The sequence below is a fragment of the Podospora bellae-mahoneyi genome (genome assembly GCF_035222275.1).
Source record: "Podospora bellae-mahoneyi strain CBS 112042 chromosome 1 map unlocalized CBS112042p_1.2, whole genome shotgun sequence".
NCBI classification, from domain to species: Eukaryota; Fungi; Ascomycota; class Sordariomycetes; order Sordariales; family Podosporaceae; genus Podospora; species Podospora bellae-mahoneyi.
This window is the reverse complement of record NW_026946360.1, coordinates 136,758-158,191: the sequence shown is the minus strand read 5'-3', so window position 1 is coordinate 158,191 and position 21,434 is coordinate 136,758. Positions and strand designations below refer to the sequence as shown.

Genomic DNA, 21,434 nt, shown 5'->3' with positions numbered 1-21,434 from the left:
GATAATCGTCGAGTAAAATGCTGGGTGGGAAGCGGGGCTTGACTGGGCTTGTGTAGGTAGATACGACAAACTATACGGCCTCACGAATGCAGACGTCGTAACCACAGCCAAGCGCCCCGAATACCCGTGACCGCAGGAATAGTGATCCTTCTGGGGGCTGTTGGATACTGAAATGCGGCCGTGTCAGCTTCAAGTGGATGGCAGTGCACTTCGTCAGCACCAACGCTTATGCCTCTCACCCATCAGCAATGCACCAGGCAGTCAGCCGTTGTCCTACAACCCCCGCCATGATAGTGCAGCCAACCATTGAGAAGCAACAGTGGAGTTACCCCTGGGGAGGAGGCTGAGGTTGTACAAAAGGCCGTACAAAGCAATTGCCGTACACAACCAGGAATACGGCCGAGGACTCCGTTGCCGGTGCCATCTTGATCACTGCCTGATAATTGCTGGGTGGAGTTAAACACCATGCGTATCGAAGCATCAGATACTCATCGATGCTTTCAATATTCTCACTGAAAGTACTCATCCAGACTTCAATTAACATATCTGTCGCCCAGACGGCCCGGTACAATGCCGAAGAGCTCCTGCACTACGAGAAGCAGGCCAAGAGGATGGAATTGATTAATGAGGGCAGTTTCTAGAAGTACCGCACCTGGTAAATGGCCATGAACTCCGATCTAAGAGAAGCTCCTCGGCAGCTTCCTCCGCAATGCTTCTCTCAAGGCTTTGCTGCAGGTGCTCGCTTTATTGGTGTTTGGATCCGGGGTCATTCAGCCTGTTCGAGATCCACTTCTCCAGGTTTTGCCATGCGGTCGCTCTCCCATTCCAAATTGCGTACCACCGTGTGATATGATTCGGGACGGAGGCTGGCTCAACCTTTCAACAGTCGTCCCGAATGACCCGATTTTTCTGTGCATTTTGCTCCCGATCAAACGGCGCAGGTTGCAGCTGGTGGCACCGCAGTCATAAGTGTTGCTAATAATCTCTAGACTGACCGCGGCGTATGGCAGTGGCGAGATAGCGACTCCATTCTGTTTATCACCAAAATGGATCATGGCGAATGGGAACTCCGTAGTTGCTCCAAAAGTCTCCGCCATAGCAATCGGATGACATGCTGCTCCGTACAGGCGGTCTTCTACACATTGTTGTTGCTCTCAGTGCCACCCCCGCCTGTCCATCAATGCATGAGACATCGGCTGAACCACGGAAACTCGCCAGTTGATGCAGAGAGCAAGAATGCCTCAAGCATGGGCTTTCGGATCAATAGACCGTTGAAGCGTCGCTATCCCCATCAGTCCAAGTTAAACCCACAGTGGATGGTGCTAAGTTTGGCGAGACCTATCTGCCACCACCACGAGGCTTATCTGGTGGAGCGATAGACGTACGGCGGCCGGAGTGCGGGAGGAACGTTTCCACCTTCCATTTGACGTTGGCTCAGCCGTCGGCCCCCCTTGAACGGGCGTGTGTCAACCCACGACTCGACGGAGCGAGGGCTGATGGAAAAGGCTCAATGGCTGATGGAATAGAAGGGCTGCTGCTGCTGCCAATACGCCCCCGCCTCCTTGCATGGTCCAGTGCGTTGTGTGAGCATTGCTCCTCCCTGATCGGTGTTGCTGAAGTCGATGGTGGAGCCACTGGTGGATGCACGTCGGACGTGCCCCTGACAGGCTTCCGTCTGAATATTGTGGGCTCTTCCCTGTTTGGGATGCGGATGTCGCAATTCTTGTCACTCCTGGTTGTGTGGGGCCCTCAATATGACACCGCACAGGCCATGTGTGCCTCAGGCAGCCCAACCCCTTTTACAGGCGACGTGGCCAAAAGATAAAAGCACGTCCTGGCCCCAACGTCTGACAGCGTCTCCCCAGCAGACCACCCTCTTTTCCAAAAAAGACACTCTGTCCTTTTGACCACGCAACGCAGCCATCCAGCTCCACCGCAGCCTTGAGTCACGAACAAGGCTTCCACTTTCTGATGGCCTCGTCATTACACGCAATGCGTAATCCTTAGCAATTTCCTTCTTTGACATATTTGTATTGAGGCTTCAGGACGGCACCTCCTTACAGTCAACTCTTTCTGTTACCACCCGCTTCTTTGTCAAACCCGGCTCCACCGATTGACAAAGCATACGACGCGACATAATCTTACAGAAACAAACACGACAAACCTCCAAGTCCTCCTTCGTGGTGCAAATACCCAGATACCCATCCCCACCAGCAATTCAAAATGGAGTCCTGGTCCACCGCCCACACCCAGACGCACACGCCGTCGCCGACAATCAAGTTTGAGAACTCGCCAAACGATTCTCTCCTGTCGACCCCTGGCGAGATGTACCCTTCGCTTTTCGGCGCCGAGTCATCCCCCGCTCCTTCCGTTATGGCGGACCCGACATCCGACGTCGCGATGCTGGCCAGTCTCGCCGCTCTCACCCAAGCCAACACACAGTCTCCGACGCCCGTGACCCCTTCCTCGACTGCCGGCACCCCAGAGCCAGAGAAGAAGCCGGTCAAGAAGAGGAAATCATGGGGTCAGGTGCTGCCAGAGCCCAAGACCAACCTCCCACCAAGGTACGATGATGCAATCATGTGGACCCATCAGGGGTCTTTCCCCACAACAAATCATGGAGCTAACACCAGCTTTTAGGAAACGTGCCAAGACTGAAGATGAGAAGGAGCAGCGCCGCGTGGAGCGCGTCCTACGCAACCGTCGCGCGGCCCAGTCCTCTCGGGAGCGCAAGCGCTTGGAGGTGGAGGGTCTTGAGAAGCGCAACCAGGAGTTGGAGGCCGCTCTCGCCAAGGCCACCCAAACCAACGAGTTTCTTCTCGAACAACTCCGCAACGCCGCCAGGCTCGGTGCTGGGGCCGGGTCACCAGAGACCTTCGACGCCCTCAGACTCTCATCGCAACTCAGCTTCTCACAACCATTATTCGGCTCACAAGATGGGCACAGCACTCTGGCCAAGCCAGATTCCCTCTCAACACTTCACAACACACAAAACAACACTACCGTTGACCCAGCGGCCCTGACGCCTATTTCCGAGGTTGATGAAGAGCACGAGCTCCCAGCGACGGTCTCAACGCCTGTTGCGGACTCTGCCCCCGTGGTGAACGCTTCCCCCGATGCGACACAACATCCTGCTGAGATGTTGTGCCAAGACCTGCAGTGTCGGTCGGCGGAAGCACCACCATCGGCGTGGTTGGAGAACTCGCAACAACAGTTGCGCCCAGCGCTGGCTCTCTACTTACAGCTCCAATTCCTTCTCACTTCGACCTCGGCCCTGATTTCTCTCTGTCAGAGGCCTTTGATGCAGATCGCTATGTCCTTGAAAGCGGGCTTCTCTCTTCCCCCGGTTCCAGCACTTTTGACTACGATCATCTGGCTGGTGACGACACCGAAGCCTTCCCGTTCCAGGTCAACAACCTCGACTTTGACTTCAATGACTTCCTCTCCGACGACGCCAACCTCGCCCCCAGCCACGAGCAGCAGCCGCAGCAACCTACCTCCTGCGCGGTCGCAGACTCGTCCCTCCTCCCTGAGACTGAGACTTCTTCGGAAGATCCTTACCTGCAGCCCCAGTCTGGCGCGTCCCTTAATGGATGCGACGATGGCGGCCTTGCGGTTGGTGTCCTCTGATGGATTCACAGTTGACCGGGTTAAGGCAGGCGACGCTTCGGCGGCGGCAGCAGCTGACGGAAAGGAGCAGCAGCAGCAAAGCGGTAGGCCAGCTACATGGCCGACAGGAGTACCACTACCGTCGAAGGAGGTCCTACTCACATTACTGTGGGTCCTCAAGGTTGAGGAGCGGAGACTAGAAATCCGCCAACAAGTCTCGCCCAAATTCGGAAGCAACTCGTGTGTCCCCAAGACAGTGACACCAACAATTAATAACCAGGCAAGACACTATGTTTTGACCGTAGTATCCAAGAGAAAACCGGATTCCCTTGAGGGCGACCGGAAGCGACATCGCTTTGAGTGACGATTTGTATGAAATATTTTGGCTTGGTCGGGTGCATTGGGGTTCAACAAAAGGCTCACATTATGGTGGAGGGCTGGGACCTGGCGTTGATTTGGGAAGCTCTGGAAGCGTAGCACGCTGCGTTCAAATTGAGCATGAATTGAATTTCACTTTCACGTGTTTTTATTGTCCCATTGGGATTTCTTGTGCTTGTTTATCGTGATCTGTTGGAGGAATGTAGATTCCTGCGACTTTTGAAGCCCAATGAAAGCCGCGATTGTGCCAGGGCATGATAGAAGACATCCATCCAGGTTAGGATTCGTGAATCCATCATGCAGGTTTCATTTCCTTTTCACGGGAGGGCTTGGAGGAAGACGAAGTCCCCGAGTTTTGCTGGGATTTTACGCATGGGAAAACTTTCAGAGCCCAGGGATTTCCTCTCCTCTGTCAATTCTTTTTTCTCCTCTGTTCTTTTTCTCTTTATTATCTTATTTTTGCCTATCAATTCGACTTTCCTAATCGAACCCTGGACCTGGACCTGGCCAGTTGTGGCGCATGTTACCTAGTTGGATCACCGGCAACTTTGATGAAAGTGACTTGGGCTGCGCGGGATTGACTCAGGGACGAACTCAACCTGATCTTGAACACGCACGTACTGCATCTGTTCGTCTGTAAAGAGCACGAGGTAAAGGCACTCATTCCTCACAGCTGGTGATGATATTGTTTCGGTACTGGAGTCATCGCCAGTTCGGCGGGTAGCTGTTATAAATCTTCAAGTACCTAGGAAAAAAAACATTTAGGAGCAAGCCTGGCAGTACTTGGGGAGCCTGCTCGGGGAAAAATTCTTTTGATATTTGTTGATTGATTGATTTGATGTGATGTGACTCTGTGTCGAAACATAATCGACTGGGCTCTTATTAAATCTAGATGCATTGCCAGATACTCAATATGTGTTGCAAGCTAGGTAATCAATGTGCATTGGAATATGGTCAATAGGCCTCGTTAAATAGTAAACAGGCCTTTTAGGATAGGCAACAGGTTTTTTTAAGATAGTAAACAGCCCTCTTGAGATAGTTAATAGGCCCTTTAAGATATCAACAGGCCTCTTAAGATGGTTGATAGGTCTTGGAGTTGCATTTGAGGGCTTGTTTTCTGGTCTTTTCGGCATATCAAATGCCATTTGATGCCGCTGAGTGGTTGATCATGTCACGTATTCCTGGCTACCGAGTGTCTAATGAGAAGGACAGGTCCATAAACGCACGTGAGTGTGGTTGCCATTGACCCCTACGGTACTGAGAACGGCCGGGGTGCTAAAGACATCCCGTAACCATTCAGGTATTGATTCAAGTAAGTTTGATATCCATAAAACAAATAGAAACTCATATCCAAGCTTCCCACGAAGACCATCAAAAGAATACGTAACTCAAAGGAGTGTCCCCAGTGTCCGAGTTGTGTTGCCCCTATCAAGCCCCTGGATTGGATCCACTTTTCTTGAGATTCATGTCTGGGCCCCTTCTTCCACCTCCCTCCCTCCCTTCCGCTCCATTGCTTTCCAGCTTGCGTCCTGTAGCCTGTGACGCTTTGCTGAAGAGGCCTGCGCACGAGCCTCGCTCAAAGTCGACTGGCAAGCCGGTTCTCGCCCGGTGCGTGATAATCCGGCACCTTCATCTCCAGAGCCTCACCAGAGTATCCGAGATCCTCTGCCACGAGAGCCGCCGCTTTCTCTCCAATTGTAAGGGCCACTGTGAAGGTATTCGCTCCCACGTTGTCTGGTGCGATGGAAAGGTCTGCTACTTTGAGGCCCTTGACACCGTGGACGTTGAGGCGTTCATCGAGGACGCCATGCTTCACGATGCTGTTCCCCTCCCTGGGAGCCATGGAGCACGTGCCCAGGCAGTGCCAGGTGGTCTCCACGTGGCGCTTGACCCATTCTTCGATGGCTTGGATGTCCTTTTTGGTATACTTGAGCTCCCTTCTCTTGTCCTTGCGGTTGCTGGAGACGATGCGTTTGATGTTCTCCGGTGTGAGCTTGTCTTCGGGCTCTGGGAGCGGGACGCTCCAGCTGCCGTGTTGGATACCGGCAGTGATGTTGCCAGGAAGCGCGTAAGCGTTTGTGTCTGGTCATCGGGTGTCAGCTTCTTGCCTGGGATGGTTCAAGGTTTTGGACTCACCGGCCAAGTTGAGGTCATGAGCGCGAGCTTCCGAGTCGTAGTCAAAGACGGGATGCATACTCTGGCACTCGCCTGCGTAGGCATCCATACGTCTGGCGGTCTCGCGAGACTTTATGTAGCCCCAGACCATAGGTACTATTCCATGGCGGTCACGTTAGCACATCCGTCTTCAGATGGAGCTGGAGATTCGGACTTGCCCATATCGCGAGGGTCACTCATGAATCCGGCATCAAAGTCTGGAACGGCGTACGGATCGGGAGACGTGATGTGAGTCTTTCCACGACTGAAGGGATACTCAAGGAAGTGGAACCTAAAAGGTATGCATGTTAGACTGGACTCATGAGGCTGTGTGATTCCGAGAGTGAAATGGTCACCGACATTGTGAAATAATTCCCAGGAGGCACCAGCATGTGGTCGCCAAACCAGCCAGCGATGACCGAATAGTGCATGACGGGCTTGTCGGGTTTGTTTTTGAAGTACGACTCCCAGCCCTCCTTGAAGTTCGGTGTTGGCCACGACTCAAACTCCTTCAATTCCTCAAGCGTGGGCCTGATCTTCACCCCTGCCTCGATGCCATTGGTTGCCAAGGGACCGGTTCCCTTGAGGTTCCATTCCTCAAAGACACCTGGATTCTATGTCAGCCAGGCCATCACTGAGCATCGACGTCTCGGGAACAAGCGTACGCTTCTGAGTAGCAGGATCACCACGGGCAAAATCATCAAAACTCTCCACTCCGGGTTTGGCTCGATAGAGACTGAAGGTCAAGTAATGATCTTGGAAATTAAGACCAACACCAGGAAGATCGACAATCGGCTTGACGCCGGCGGCGCGGAGCTTGGCAGGGTCGCCAATACCGGAGCGCTGGAGGATCAAGGGTGAACTCATGGTTCCGCCTGACACCACGATCTGCTTACGCGCCTTGAAGATACGAGTGCCTGGGCTCTGCTCGAGGGGTTAGCTTCGGAACTGGTCGATGACCGCTTGAAGTACTCACGTTGCCCAAGGGCTTGGTCGGAACAGTCTGAACTGCCACAGCCCTCCCGTTCTCGATGATGACCTTGTCAACCTTGGTATTGCAAGCAAGGTACAGGTTCGAGTGGACGGCACGGGTGGCGTGGATGTAGGCGTGGGCGGCATCACTTCGACGGCCGGTCTGCAAGGATCCCCATGTCAATCATAAACAGTTGGGACCACGACGCTGACAGCAGACTTACATCACGATTGATCCACTTGAGCCACTGTTCAGCGCCATGACCAGTCTTCAAGTCTTGAAGATCATCAACAATTGGGATACCTTGAGACTCCGCAGCGCGAAGAAAGTCGTCCTTGATCGGATACTGGTAATTTCCAAAAGAGACCTTGATTGGTCCCTCAAAGCCGTGCGTCTCACGATTGTGGGAGGCGCGCTGGTAGGTCTCGAACTTCTTCATGAAAGGGAGGAGTTCCTCGGCTGACCATCCTTTGGCTTGGAAGTCATCATAGTCGGAGGCAGATGCTCTCGTGTACATCTAAGGTAGGTACGCAGCGTCAGCGAAGCACTCCCATCATGGAGTTGGATAGACTATCTTACCATAAAGTTGATAGAGCTGCCACCTCCAAGTATGTTTGCTGCTGGAACGATGGCACCTCTGCCAGAGAGTGATGGTGAAGGGTTAGACTCATAGAAAGTAGCCGTTTTGGAGTCCAACTTCATGTTCCGCGGGAAGATTCCTGGCCTGAACACCCAGGGATTGTTGAGATTGTTTTCCCCTGCCTCGATCAGCAACACCTTGAGATTGTGGTCGAGATTCGCCAATCTAGACAACAATATTAGTTATCGGCAGACAGTGTAAACTAAAAGTAAAGGGAGCGGGAGCATCTCAGAAACCGAATCGATGGTGTAGAGACATATACCACCCGGCCTACCCTGTGGGTAGGATGTTCTTTTGGTTCCACAGAAGAGACAGAATCAAAAGAAGAAATAAAGACGAAAAATAAAAGAAAACGGCAAAAAGAATCACAAGAAAGAAAAGGACTTGCCTTCCCGCCACAACACATCCCGTCGAGCCCCCTCCACACACAATAATGTCAAACTCCTCAGGTAGAGGCGACATGTTGGCGTTTTCAGTATCAAGTCGAGGATGATCTTGGTCCCAGTCCCAGAAGATTGCTTGACGAACTCTTCATGAAAAGCACAAACTGGAGGGAAAACCACCGTCTCTTTATGTTCCCGTGAAGCAGAGCTAGTGCTTTGGTACCTGCCGAACGACCCCCGCCTTCTATGACCCCTTTTGGCAATCAAGACGCCCGGGGATTGCATTTTCCCCTCTCCTCAATACCTGACTGGCACGCCCAAACTTCCCATCCTGCAACTACAAGTGGTCAATGCCTCAGGACCGAGGGTACGTCGACCTGCATGATCCTTGCTCCAGGCCGAGTCCTGCTGATACTGAAGTTGCTTGGATGCATATTTGAGTTTGGGAACCCCTCACCCAGGTGGCGATGATAATCGGACGATAGGCGAGATACTTGGATCAAACGCACAGAAAGAAGGTCAATGGGTGCTAAAAGATAGCTGAAGAGCATTAAAGATAGTCCATATGTCTTTGAAGATACTTCGCACGCCTGAACTATTTCCTCGAGGTCTTTGAAGATGGTCAAGAGGCGTAGTTACTATCTTTTAACGCCCTGATTTTATGTTTCCCTCTTGATTATTTCGTTTATGACGAGAGTTCAGGCGCTTTTGCAGGATGAGAGAGGGTTGAAGTCCAAGACGATGCTGCATGTTGGAGACGATCGGTGAAATGTGATTGGAGCCCGCGCTTTTCAAGTTGCATAGTCAAGTTGCCATCTTGGACGGGTGGTAAAGCCTGGAAGACAGGCTGTACAGCCATCTCGCACTCAGAGTTTCCGAACGTGTATTAGTACTACGGTAGGCATGCCTTTCACTCAACCAGCAGCTGTGGTCGGCCACCCAGGAGACCAGAACTCGCTTAATTTGGTGGTTTTGACTGCATCAAGGGCATCCCACCTGCAGAAAAATCATAACAGGACGTTATCAGAAGCTGTGAAACATGTCGGGACACACAACTGGACACCGGGATCTCCTACCAGTTCGAGATGTCATGGGATGGCCGACGAGCCCTGCATCGTCCGTCTCTTGACCGGTCATCTTTATCCGATCTATTGAACACGGTTTGTAATTGACTGGAGTCGGACACGACGCTGGTTCAGTCATCAAACCTGGCCCTGTCTGTTCACCGTTCAAGACATTGATCAAGGTGACGTTGGCCTTCTCCACATTCCCCGGACTTTAGCGCCAACTTGACCTACATTAGCGTAATCCTTAGCTCCGAACGCCACTAGATCACTGCTCCACACTGGGTTGGGGTTCCTTGAAAACGGGGTGGCGTCAGGACCGCCCTGAGCTTGAAGGGGACGTGGAGCGGGCAAGCAATTAGGAAGCTGCATCTAAATATCCCCGTTGTTCCACAGCATGCAGGCTGGGGACTGAAAAGTGGGCACCGCAGATGGCAAACCAGCGCCTTCAGAGACTGTCAAATGACCGGTTAAAGACAACCAAATAACTATGTAATGCCTTGAAAAGCGTATGCCAATCGATTTTCTTACAATAACCTTGACTCTAGCAGACGATATGCTGTCTGGTGCGTGCGGGGGGGACTTCAATGAAAGCATCTGGGCGGGGTAAACTCGACGAACCATCAATGAGGCGTGATTATCAGCGAGTTGATCCAAGAATAAGGTACCTAATACATCTCATGCTACAGACGTACTTAGGTACCGTTGCCCAGCCATCAATAGAAGGTCACATGCCAACGTTTGACTACAGTCCGTCTTATATCCACAGAGTCAAGCACAGGTAGCCAGCAAAGAGCTCTGCTGGATTGGAGGAACAGTCCAGGCGTTCGTATCGATGATGATAGCTTTGTCACCTGGCACTTCGACAGGATGCAAAGCCACTGGACACCGCCCATGCTGTGCATGAAGGAGGGGTAGATAAACGGCTTGGCCTGCCGAAATCATCATCATTTACCCTCACATGGTCTTGAACCCGAGAACCGGCAAATGATGGACAACCTCGTCCAACTTTTCCAGACACCTACACAGCAGTCACTGGCTGTCCAAGTCTGGTATTGACTGCAGCTTCCCCTCACACTCCTCTCTCTCTTTCCACCAATCCACACGAGATGGTGCCCGCAAATGTCAACCAAAACCCATTGACGAATCAGACCTTCCGATTCATCCACACACTACTTAAAACCGAGAAATCTTCGTCAAGACAGCTAGCTTTTGACACTACCATGGAGTGTGTCTCCAAAATCAATAGTCTCGCAGGTCATGCTCAAAGCAGAAGGCCTCTTATTACACAGCTGAGACCACCCTCTTAAATTTAGCCCTGTCTGCTTCTCATTGAATCCTTCAACTGGCCCCAAACTACACATGATAAGCGTACAGAACCAGCTTATGCTCCGAACGGACACAAACAGTGGATAGAAGAACCGCAAGCGAAAATTCACATCACGGCGCGAACTAATCTCGAGAAAAGAAGGAGAGAAATTGGTCCCGTAGCCAAGCAGCCACCAGCCTGAGCGAGGAAAAGGATGTGGGCTTGGAAGAAGCTTGGGTCAGTGAGTGGGAACTGAGTAGAGTGAGTACGGCTAGGAAAAGGTCTATATATACGGAGGAACTAGATAGCTCGTAGATAGTTCCACAGTATGCAAATTCACAGCTTGTATTCACGGTATCTAGTATTTACATTGAAACATCTTGTTGTGCACTGTTTAGCTGCACCGAACCAATTGTCAGAAGTTGCCTTCAAACGAGTATCCCTTTCAGAGGTTCTGCACAGGGGTTCGTCACACCGAGGCGAAAAAGCTGCGCGAAAGTCTTAGAGAAGCTGAGAGCCAGATTTCGTAATCCTAAGGCTGGTTAAGCCAGAGCATTGTGGATTTTATTTTGCTGGAATAGAGTAGATATTCATGCGTACTTCAGATGGTGTTCGGCACGCCGGAGCTCGACAGATAAGTCCGGCCGCCCGGCTCCTACATACAAACCCTCCTACTCCCGTCAGTGCCCATCCATCCTTCACGAGTGCACCCACCACGCCTCACCTTCCGCTAACATCCATCTCCCCAAGCATGTCGTTGACGACCGCGATCTTGATGAAGCCTGTATACTACTACCGAACCAAAATGGGGTTAGCCTTCGGGCGGCCCAACACCGTTGTGCCGAAACACACCTTAGGTAGCTGAGCTCACGGGGTAGACAGGTCCCTCGTCACCACCCTGCTTTCCATGGGCCATCGTGCCGGAAGGTCGCAATCCGTCCCTAGCCCTATAGAGATTCGTTGAATAAATCTCCTTACCACTCAAGCCTTGAAGTCGCTGATTTTCGGGGGGCGAAGGGATGGAGGCCATAGGTGTTTTGTGTTGTCCCGAGGGATGGATATGATCGCTGCCGTATAGAGTGTGAGTGTCGTTTATCGAGAGAGGGCGGGCCCTTTCCCGTTTGTGATTCCGGCCCTGCAAGGAATTTCGGCAGCCACCCTACACCTGGATGAGATTACAAGAGGCGTCGAAGTGTGCATCTCCGCCTCCGCATTTGAACCCCCTGAAGCGAAGAAGCAGATCCTCGACATGGCCCAGTCCTTACTCCGGAGGGTTTACCCTTCGCCCCTTGACCGCAGGGTACGCGTGGGGTTCTGTTCCAAGTTCCATTGCTTGCCTACGGCTATACCTTCGTCAGCCAGCAATAACGGCGAGATTTGTACGGGAGCTAGAGCATGGGGCTAAGGTCGGCCAGCATCTCCGGCCACTCCAAGGAGTTGCTCCCTGGGCGCTCTCCTCGTGGAACTCCCGTCCTGTTGTCTCCTGCTGGAAGAAGTGGACGCCATTGGCGTAGCGCAACGATGGTCTGACTCTTCTGCGTGATATTTAAGCAATCAGAAGGTGACATAGCCGTGGCGGTAGGAGCAGCCGCCTCTGTCGTTATTCTTGGAGCCTGGCGGCGAGAGGGTAGATGCAAAACCTGATACGGACCTGCAGCCTAGTGATGTGCGACTTCAATCTGCTGCAAGACATTGCCAGGAGTATCTTACACTTTTACTCAAGGCAATGCAAAACTATACTATAGCGTAAAGCTTTTGTTCCTAAAGATCACGCGTAGGTTTCTCTCAAAACGAACATCATAATGGCCAATGGCTGACTATGGACCGCAACTTCAGCATCCAGATTATATTGTCCAGGTCTTCTTATACGCGGCTTGCATGTCGAGAGAACACCGTTGGACCAACACAATCTTGGGGAAATGCAGGAGGTGGAGCCTCGACCTAATGATTTCTCTCTGGGCTCGATCTTGTGCACTAAAAAGGAATGGGCCGATGACAGACCCGAGGAAACTATGTAGCAGGTTTCCTCTGTCAAGGATGCTGGGGGGGGGTTGCTGGCCGCCGGTTTTACTGCAGAGTGTTGATCTTCACCGCGCCGACTCTCCACGGAGGCGAAAGCGTACGAGGAAAGCAAAAGCGGACAAGGAAAGCAAAGGCAGGCGAGGATAAGCGAAAGCAGGGCAGAGGAAGTTACATGGCAGTTGCCACTTTCCGGCCGGAGCGCGGACCTTTGAACCTACTGTCTGGGAGGGCATCCAAAGAGGACCCTAAGGAATTGCAACGAGGGCAGAAATCACTCGCCACAATGGCCTCACTTGGTGACCCGATGGCCCCTCGCACACGCCTCGCAAGCCCACTTCTCTCCTCTGATGAGCATGGCTGCCAATTTCCCAGTTCGTCGCAGCCGTAAGAGGGCAGGTAGTAGGACAGGGCAGGACCGAAGAAAAGAAGATAACAGGAAAGGTCAAGTCGCTGGTGCTCGAGAGCAAAGCTTAGCTGATGGCAGCCGAGGGACGGGGAGGTCGACGTACGAATGGAGAACTAGGAAGAGAGCACAGCGAGGGGAGTGGATGCTTTTTGATAATGGCGACCCGGCGTAGGCCAAAAAGCGCTATATTAAAGGATTGAGAAACTGAGGATGGCAGTCAGCCTTCCCACAGCCAGACGCTGCGCTGGTTGCAAGCTCAGGGGTAAAGACATCCTGCGCATGCCCGTCGAGTGGGGCATTCGCGAGCCAGAATTAGCTCGGCGGCAAGGATGCTGGTCCAGGGAGATGATCCATGGTGTATATATGCCACTACAAGAGACAATTGTTCCATCTTTGTTGTATATCCTTTGGGAGACAAATAACATAGCACCCCAATGCTGACAATCGAGGCCAAAACACCATGCTGATGAAGCGGGAAAATAGCCATCTATGTGAATGATAGAGCCTATGGTGGAGCAGAACTGATTTAAAAAGGAACAGCAAGGGATCCGTCAACCTGTAGGTACTGCTCGACGCCGTAACGGCGGCAACGACGTCTAGCGAAGCGGGTAGGTGTGTTTCTCACAAGTAGATGCTTTGACAGATTAATTTACGGCCACCAATAGTTACCTGTTGCGCAGGTCTGGAAGCACCTGAAATACCGCTCCATGTTCTCTCTCCCTTGAGCACTATGCTCCATCTCCGTAAGAGCTATCAAACTGTTGCCTGCTCGGTCTATGCTGTCCCCAATGGTGCGCAATGTATTGACCAAACTGTCGACAGCGGTGTCCAAGTCTGCACCGGTCTCGTTCATGACGATGGGACTGGATAATGAAGTGATATCAACACTTTCGTTTCTGCCACATATTGACGTCGGGAAAGCCCTCCGCCGCCCGGGAAACCACAGCTCTGATAAATCCAGAAACAGCTTTTATCATTTTGCCTGTGTAGGCAGTGCCTTTGCTGGAGCCAGAAACAGCTTCTACGTTTTGAGTTAGGCAACATGTCATGCCATGCATCGTGCCTAAAGGCACCTTGAAGTTCCTTGAGAGCTAAGCTAGAGCGACGTTACCCGTCAAATATTGAGTGGCTTGCTTTTGTAACTCATTTGACCTCCAAAAAGCTAAAACTACCCAGTGGCCCAGAAACCTAAGGGACCTGCTGGCGACCATGCCACAGGAACAGCCCGCCCCGCTGCTCGTTCAAGTCCCACTGACAGTGCCTGACCGCGACTTGTGCCGTCTTCGCGTCCGCGCCGCAGAATAGATTACATCCAAGACCAACCAGCCGGTGCCAGTGCCATATGCTGTCCTTTACCATTGAACCCGGGCGTCTGAGACAGCGCCACTCTGTCCCGCGACGCCTCAAGCACCCTTCTTTTCCAATCCTTCGTGAGCTTACCGTGATAGTGCGCCCACAGCCGGGGGAGGAGATGGACGTCCTGAACACAGTAGCGTCTGATTTCCTCATTGAGAGGCCGCTCATTGAACACCTGGTAACTGCCCCCACGCTCGGGCGCAAAAAGTCTGGTGCCTCGCTCCTTGGTGGCCATCCAGGAACTCCGCGCCGACGTGCTCAGAGCGGCATCGCGCTCAATGCAGCGGGCCAGCCCGCAGACGACCCTCCGCGAATACGTGCGCGTAGCGAGCTCCATCAGCTGCAGGTCCTGGACGCCTGCGAGACGGATCTGGAAGTGGCTAAATAGCGCATCCGAGTCGTTACGGACGTCGAAGAAGACCTTAGGGATCGTCTCTGACTCCAAAATGTCCTTGAAGGTACGGCCCGTGGTTGAACTGTGGGTGGAGAACGCCTTTTCACCGAGGATGTGGACGTCGATGAGGTAGGCCTTGCGACGAGGCAGAACGTAAATTTGAAGAATGGATATAGTGCCATGTCTAGAAAGGTAAACTCCCTCGAGGTCGATATACAGCGAGGGAGGCGTGTTGGGCTGACCATCAAGGATATCCACGAGGGCGGACATAGCCGTAGCAGTGTCAATGAGGTCGCCAGAATCTGGGTTGTTTGTACCCTTGTTCTCCGTGGGTATCGGTAGGTTTGCCCCGATGTTCGGATTCTGAGTAGTAGTAGAAGTCGACATGTTTCCCGGCCTCAAGAGATATAGATGTTAGTAACGGGTTATTATTCTGATGGGTGGATAAGGCTGACATACGTGTGATGAATGCTCCCGTATGGTTGTTGTTAAGCGAAAATAAGTCTTGACTGAATAAAACACGAAGACAGATGTGTCGGAGATCCCTAGTGAAGGGCATTACACCAGTTATAAGCCCGTTACCATAGAGGCCGGCCGGGATATTCATGAACGGGATCCCCCTCGATTCAAGACGCGGAGTCCTAATCCTCTGACCCATGGAATGCGTCTTGCAGCACCGGTGTGTCTCATGTCCGTTTGTCACTGCTCTGGGGCAGCCAGTGGCAGGGAGCGTCATCGGTACGCAGGCACCCGCGGCGGTCGGCAAGAAGTGGGAGAGATCATAAAGGGGCTTGCTGAAGCCCGGCCGATTCCAATTAGGTATCAGCTGTTTAGCTCAAGTTTGCCTGCGACGGCCCGTAAGCCAACCCGTCTGCCCCCTCGGCGAAAGGGCAGTATCCCTCGACAATGACACCATTGGTGAACCTTGAATATACCCTGCCTTCGGGAACCTTTTCTGGACCTTAGCACGTGGCAGTGATTCAACCAACCAGCAATTGCGATCCAATGATACCCATCTTGACCAACGCTCTCCGTTTGCTGCTCTTCCTCGGCCCTGATCTACAGACTCTCTGCGCCTCGTTTGATACGAATCGGGGCATCGGCTGCGAGCTCTGGGTACTTGGAGGGCTCAAATATTTCGCGGGGATCAGAGGTATCGGCCATGATGGCGACAAACCGACAGAACTTTCTTCAAGAACTGAAGTCAGTAGAAGTGAACTGCGATGTCAATGATGTCAAGTTCTCAATTTCCCGCAGCGTGGATGAAAAGTGCCTAGCACCGTTTGCTACGCGGGAGCCAGCATCTAGAGCTTGGAACAACTTGAAAGCCGGATCTCTGACCGTGTTTGGAACGTATTCCCTCGCGAAAGCTCGTCTCCATCACGTGCACAAACAGCTTCTCGGCTTCCTCCCACCGGCCCCGGTTCCAAAGTATCGACGCTAGGTTGCCCATGCTCGTCAGCGTAGCTAGGTGATCGGCCCCAAGCTTAGTCCTGCGAGTCTCCATTACCTGCACAAACAGCTTCTCAGCCTCCTCTCACTCACCTCGGTCCTTAAAGACTAAAGTAAGTATTAATGTATTTACTAAAGTTATTACATTCCCCCTTCCCAACCATTTCTCGCAAACCTTCTTCACTTTACTAAGCATCTATTACATACTATTATACCTTCCTTATAATTGTATATATCAACTTTTGCTATATAAAAATGTTATTTATATATCGACTATATCCTTATTTAATCGGTAATTAAGAATTACTTAAATGTATATAAAGAGAAGCTAATAAATTGTCACAGTTAACCCAACGGGAGGTCGCGCAGTATGAGGGGCGCAGGACGTCCCCAGCCAATCATTAGGAAAGTCAGGAGGCAGCCAATCAGGGCGGGCCAGAAGTGCTATAGCGCCAAGAAGCACGAGCACTCTGCAGCATGCAAGATGCTCGGGATGATCGAAGGCATAGCACGACGAGCACTCTACAGGATGCAATGTGCTAGGAGTGATCGGGGCCATAGCAGAGCGAGCACCTCAGGGCCCTGAGGTCTATATATACGGAGAAACTGGCCGGCGTAGATAGACAGTTCCGCAGTATGCAATAGTTGGAAGTCACAATCGTTGGTATCTAGACTGTTGTGATCGAGACAAGCTATTTGTTGTACAATGTTTAGCTGTATCGAACCGGATTGTTCAGAAGTGCCTTCAACCGGTATCCCTTTCAGAGGTTCTGGATAGGGGTTCGTCATACCTTTGCTCACCTTCCGAGACCGATACGGACTGAGCCCAAAGATATTGTCGGGTGTGACTATATAGGTATTTGATATAGTTCACAAGACATCTACATATTCTGTCCCGTCACCCAGATTCCTGACTTTCCCGGCGAAAGTACTCCGTTTGGATCAAACGTATCCTTGAGTGTCTGGACAAACTTCCCAAAAGCGAAGTCATTGAAATCGAGCTTCGAGGCGACTGTGTCCATATACCCCACGTGAGTTCTATACTCCATGAACCTCCGCTCTCCCGCGTCGTGCAGCAACTGTTTGTACAGCTCATGCAGCCTCTGCTCCTCACCCATCGTGTAAATTACCAGATCAATAGCAATGACATATCGAGGGTAGACATGAAAGTCGGCGAAGAAGTCAAACTTGGCGTCCGCGGTCCTCTTCTTGGCTGCGAGGTACCAATCGTACAGCTCCCTGCCCGAAGGCGGTATCACCGGGCTGAAACAGATATGCCCACCGCCCCGTTCACCTCTCGAGTCAACAATCCCCAAAGGTTCCACGGTTGGGATACCGCTGTGAGGAACCACCTCGGTCTTGATATCCTCCGCGGCCGAGATGGCCGCACCAGGCAATCCGGCCCATTCGCGATATTTGAACTGCACACCGGGCACAGCTTGTCTGAAGGCACGCTCTACTGTTGCTTTGAGCGCGGAAAGCATTTCCACTGAGCCGTAGAGCGAGAAATACGCCCGCCAGAAACCCCACCTCTCCTCAACCCGAATCCTCTCGAGGAGGTCGTAGGGCACGCACGAGTCTGCCTTCATGTAGGGACCAATCTGACTGAGGACTTCGGGCTTCTCAGAGGTGAGGGCGATGCGGAAGATGTTGGCTATGGAGGGACTGTTGAGAATGATGGAGCGGCGCATGAGATCAGAGAGGGTGCCGACCAAGGGGATGAGGTCTGACTCGAGCGGTACATCGACTTCGACAGTGGCGTAGGCTTCGGGGGCAGGGGTGATGTGGATTCCGATCTTGGTGACAATTCCGAGGTTTGACTGATAGAACAAGCCGTCCAGACTGGGGCCGAAGCCGCTGTGAGGAGTCGTGTCAGTATCGTTGATGGCGAAGAGGACAGCGAGGCAATGTATAGACTTACCCTTTGTACAGCGCCCACGTGGCGTTATCGGACATCGCTCCAGAGCCAGTGCGAAGGAGAGTCCCATCTGGCAACACAACCTCCATGCCGCACTGAGACTGTGAATGCTCACCATTAGGCGTGTAGCCAAATCCTCGGTCGAGGGTGTTGCCCACGACGGAGCCCCAGCCGATTGCAGGAACCGAAGGCCAAAGCTTCAGTCCCCTCCTCTGGATCTCTTCATAGAGGTCGAAAAATGATACTCCAGGCTCCGCGATGGCATAGCCATACTCCTCATTGATTTCGATAATCTGGGTCATGCGATGCAGGTCCAGCACCACGGTCCCTTTGACGACGGGTCCAGTACCACCGTAGCCAAGGTTCTTGCCTCTTGATACTGTCCAAAGATAGACCTGGTGCTTGTTGGCGAGCTTGACAATTTCCTGAACTTCCTGGACGGTTTCGGGTCGCACAGCACCCGCTGGAAGATTTGTGTCGGCTTTTGAGAATGCATCGCCGTATGTTGTTTGCCCCAGAGCTCCTGTTCTTCTTGTCAGTATGGAAGATGTCGTCTCGCTAGGGAAGTTGCCACACCTGTCAAGGCACCACTTGAGTGATCTCGTGAGACATTGTCCTCACCGATAAGAAGGGCAACGTCATCGAAAAAGGCTTTCAGCGTGGCAGGCGTCAAAGAAATTGTTGGCGGCATGACGGCGGTGGAGGGGAAATGAGTAAGACAGATAGATTCCGGAACGACATGATGAGCGAAAATTTCCGCGGTATCCCGACCATTTCTTTTGTACTTGATATTTGGCTTGTCTGCATAACCACAGCACAGTTTTGTTGGTCTGAGGTGTGTTTGATCGGGGAACACCCGGGCAAGCTCCACCCATTTTGAGCCCCAGATTCCAGGGAAACCCACTTTCTCCAGGTTGCCAAGATCTGCTAGCACCCCCCCGACATATCCGAATGCATAAAATCCGGGGAAGAACCGGGGAACGGGGAGCAAGCCTTCGTGTCTCCCCGGATCGGGGTAACGTCCAAGATGGGAGAGTATTTAGATCTCCTACGATGACCTCTTCCACCTCGCCTCAGACAACCGTAGTCATGGCAGCACAAGCACCAACTCACTTTCCCGATCGCCCTCAGTTCTCTGGGTTTATGAAGCCATGCCGCCTTGAAGGCGAGGTTTCACACCTGGAGGTTCATGGGGCAATTCCAGATGACATTGACGGTACGTTTTACCGTGTCATGCCAGATCCCCAGCTGCCTCCTTTCATCCAAGATGACCCAGTAAGTGCTCCATATTTTGCCCGAGGTCAAGAAGCTCATCATCCGCCATAGTGGTTCAACGGGGATGGCTCCATCAGCGCTTTCCGGATCAAAGACGGCAAAGTCTCTTTCAAGCAAAAATATGTCCAGACTGAGAAGCTGAAACGAGAACGCGAGGCCAAGCGGGCCCTGTTGGGAAAGTACCGCAACAAGTACACCGATGCGGTCGAGTTCAAAGTCCGCACCACAGCCAACACCAACATCATCCACTTCAACGGCAAGCTGCTCGCCCTCAAGGAAGACGCCCCGCCGTACGCATTGGACCCAGAAACCCTCGAGACCTTGGGCCTGCACACTTTTGATGGGCAGCTTCCCAGTTTGACGTTCACAGCCCATCCCAAGTTCGACCCCAAGACGGGCGAGATGATTTGCTTTGGGTATGAGGCCAAAGGAGATGGGACGCCTGATGTGTGCTATTACCGAGTAGCTCCTGATGGCAAGTTCCTCGAGGTGGTGTGGCTCGTTGCGCCAGTTGTGGGAATGATTCACGACTTTGCTGTGACTGAAAACTTTGTGCTCTTCCCCATCATGCCGCAGGTTTGTGATCTCGAGAGGCTGAAGCAGGGTGGCGAGCACTGGCAGTGGAGCCCCGAGACACCGTTTTATGTCGGGGTTTTGCCTCGAACAGGCGCGAAGCCGGAAGATGTTAAGGTGAGCGACTTTGGCAAACTTCTTCTCCAAAGTTTTGGGACGTCGCTAATATCCATGTCAGTGGTTTCAATACCGCAACTCATTCCCCGGCCACGTTAGCAACGCCTTCGAGGACTCATCGGGCAATATCGTCATGGACATTGCGCTCAGTGACAAGAACGTCTTCTTTTGGTGGCCGGATGCCCAGGGGAATGCCCCGGAGCCAAGTTCAATTGTCTCCCAGTTGAAGCGTTTTGTGATTGATCCAAAGTCTTCAAACCTCCATCTTGCCGACCCGGAGGTGCTTCAAGAGGACAACTCGGAGTTTTACCGAATCGACGACCGATTTGCCACTCAACCATACAGGCACTGCTTCTACGACATGTTGAATCCGGCGTTGGGGACCGACTTCCCAGGGATTGCCCACCAGCTCGGCGGGGGATACCCTCTGTATAACTCACTGGGACATCTTGACCTCCAAACTCGTAAGGTGGAAGTGTATTTCCCTGGACGAACACACATGGTTCAGGAGCCAGTATTCATTCCCCGTCGAGGGTCTGGTGAGGAAGGAGATGGGTATTTGCTTGCTCTTGTAAACAACTACGCCACGATGTCGAGTGAGCTACACTTGCTTGACACGAAGAACTTTACCAAAGCGCAAGCTGTCATCTTGTTGCCCGTGCGGTTGAGGCAAGGGTTGCATGGGAACTGGGTAGACGATGATAAACCATGATGTGGAAACATGATGCTTTTTAGCCTATAAAGTGCCTAGATAGTAAAAGAGATTCGCGAATCCTCTATAGAATGTTCTGGATACAAAGATTGATACTCAAAAATAAGTTAAGACATAACTGCTTCCATATCTGCATGAGATTCAAGATAATGCTACTATGCCGCGGATAAGGTAAAAGATATTTAACAGGCACCAAAGTATAGTCAACAGGCCTCAAGTAATAAACTATCAGGCCTCATAATATAATCAGCAAGTCTTGAAAAAGCAGTTAAGAGGCTGTAAAAAGCAACCACCAGGGCGTAAAAGCAGTCACTAGGCCCTGAAAGATAGTCAGGATGCCTTGAGAAGCCATCAGATCTCAATAAGAGGCCTTGAAACATATTAAAAAGCATTCTGAACTATGTTATATGCTCATTTGTACCAGCTACTCTGTCTGAGATGTGCTGGGCTGGATGGAGGTGCAGTGTGGCTCGGAAAACATTACCCCTGAATGCCCCACCTTTACCCCTGACCCCGAGATCCAGAAGGCAGCAAGACTGCCACATCGACGCATGTCTAGAGCATGGGCTTGCTCGAGTTGGGCCATTGATCTTTCGAAGTTATCTTAGATAGGTCTGTTAGAGAAACAACGACTTGAGATCATGGTTGGAGAGAAAGCCAGTGGAGCAGGGATGCCTTCTGTTGAGCCGATGGAGCTTG

General features: G+C 52.0%; 5 protein-coding genes across 5 annotated transcripts; 2 read left to right on the top strand and 3 right to left on the bottom strand.

Annotated features, from left to right (window-relative positions):
* The first annotated feature begins 1,296 nt into the window (after positions 1-1,296).
* Positions 1,297-4,132, top strand: HAC1 (transcription factor that binds to CRE motif). Its single transcript, XM_062875463.1, has 2 exons — positions 1,297-2,564; positions 2,641-4,132. The coding sequence occupies exons 1-2, from the start codon at positions 2,224-2,226 to the stop codon at positions 3,971-3,973; spliced, it is 1,674 nt and encodes a 557-aa protein (XP_062736010.1). The 5' UTR covers positions 1,297-2,223; the 3' UTR covers positions 3,974-4,132.
* An 813-nt stretch (positions 4,133-4,945) lies between these two features.
* On the bottom strand, positions 4,946-9,015 carry AOX1 (Alternative oxidase, mitochondrial precursor). Its single transcript, XM_062875462.1, has 9 exons — positions 8,143-9,015; positions 7,694-7,919; positions 7,338-7,631; positions 7,118-7,276; positions 6,807-7,065; positions 6,502-6,748; positions 6,321-6,433; positions 6,124-6,258; positions 4,946-6,069 (listed from the first exon to the last, which is right to left on the bottom strand). Exons 1-9 carry the CDS (start codon positions 8,214-8,216, stop codon positions 5,564-5,566), a joined length of 2,013 nt encoding a protein of 670 aa, XP_062736009.1. The 5' UTR covers positions 8,217-9,015; the 3' UTR covers positions 4,946-5,563.
* Positions 9,016-14,031: 5,016 nt separating this feature from the next.
* Positions 14,032-15,394, bottom strand: QC761_608330 (uncharacterized protein). Its single transcript, XM_062881251.1, has 2 exons — positions 15,148-15,394; positions 14,032-15,085 (listed from the first exon to the last, which is right to left on the bottom strand). Exon 2 carries the CDS (start codon positions 15,073-15,075, stop codon positions 14,245-14,247), a length of 831 nt encoding a protein of 276 aa, XP_062736008.1. The 5' UTR covers positions 15,076-15,085; positions 15,148-15,394; the 3' UTR covers positions 14,032-14,244.
* A 1,587-nt stretch (positions 15,395-16,981) lies between these two features.
* QC761_121960 (uncharacterized protein) lies at positions 16,982-18,893 on the bottom strand. The gene is made up of 3 exons (XM_062875461.1): positions 18,635-18,893; positions 18,062-18,581; positions 16,982-17,997 (listed from the first exon to the last, which is right to left on the bottom strand). The coding sequence occupies exons 1-3, from the start codon at positions 18,747-18,749 to the stop codon at positions 17,022-17,024; spliced, it is 1,611 nt and encodes a 536-aa protein (XP_062736007.1). The 5' UTR covers positions 18,750-18,893; the 3' UTR covers positions 16,982-17,021.
* A 65-nt stretch (positions 18,894-18,958) lies between these two features.
* RCO1_1 (transcriptional regulatory protein rco1) lies at positions 18,959-20,828 on the top strand. The gene is made up of 3 exons (XM_062875460.1): positions 18,959-19,333; positions 19,385-20,023; positions 20,085-20,828. The coding sequence occupies exons 1-3, from the start codon at positions 19,010-19,012 to the stop codon at positions 20,733-20,735; spliced, it is 1,614 nt and encodes a 537-aa protein (XP_062736006.1). The 5' UTR covers positions 18,959-19,009; the 3' UTR covers positions 20,736-20,828.
* Positions 20,829-21,434: the final 606 nt, after the last annotated feature.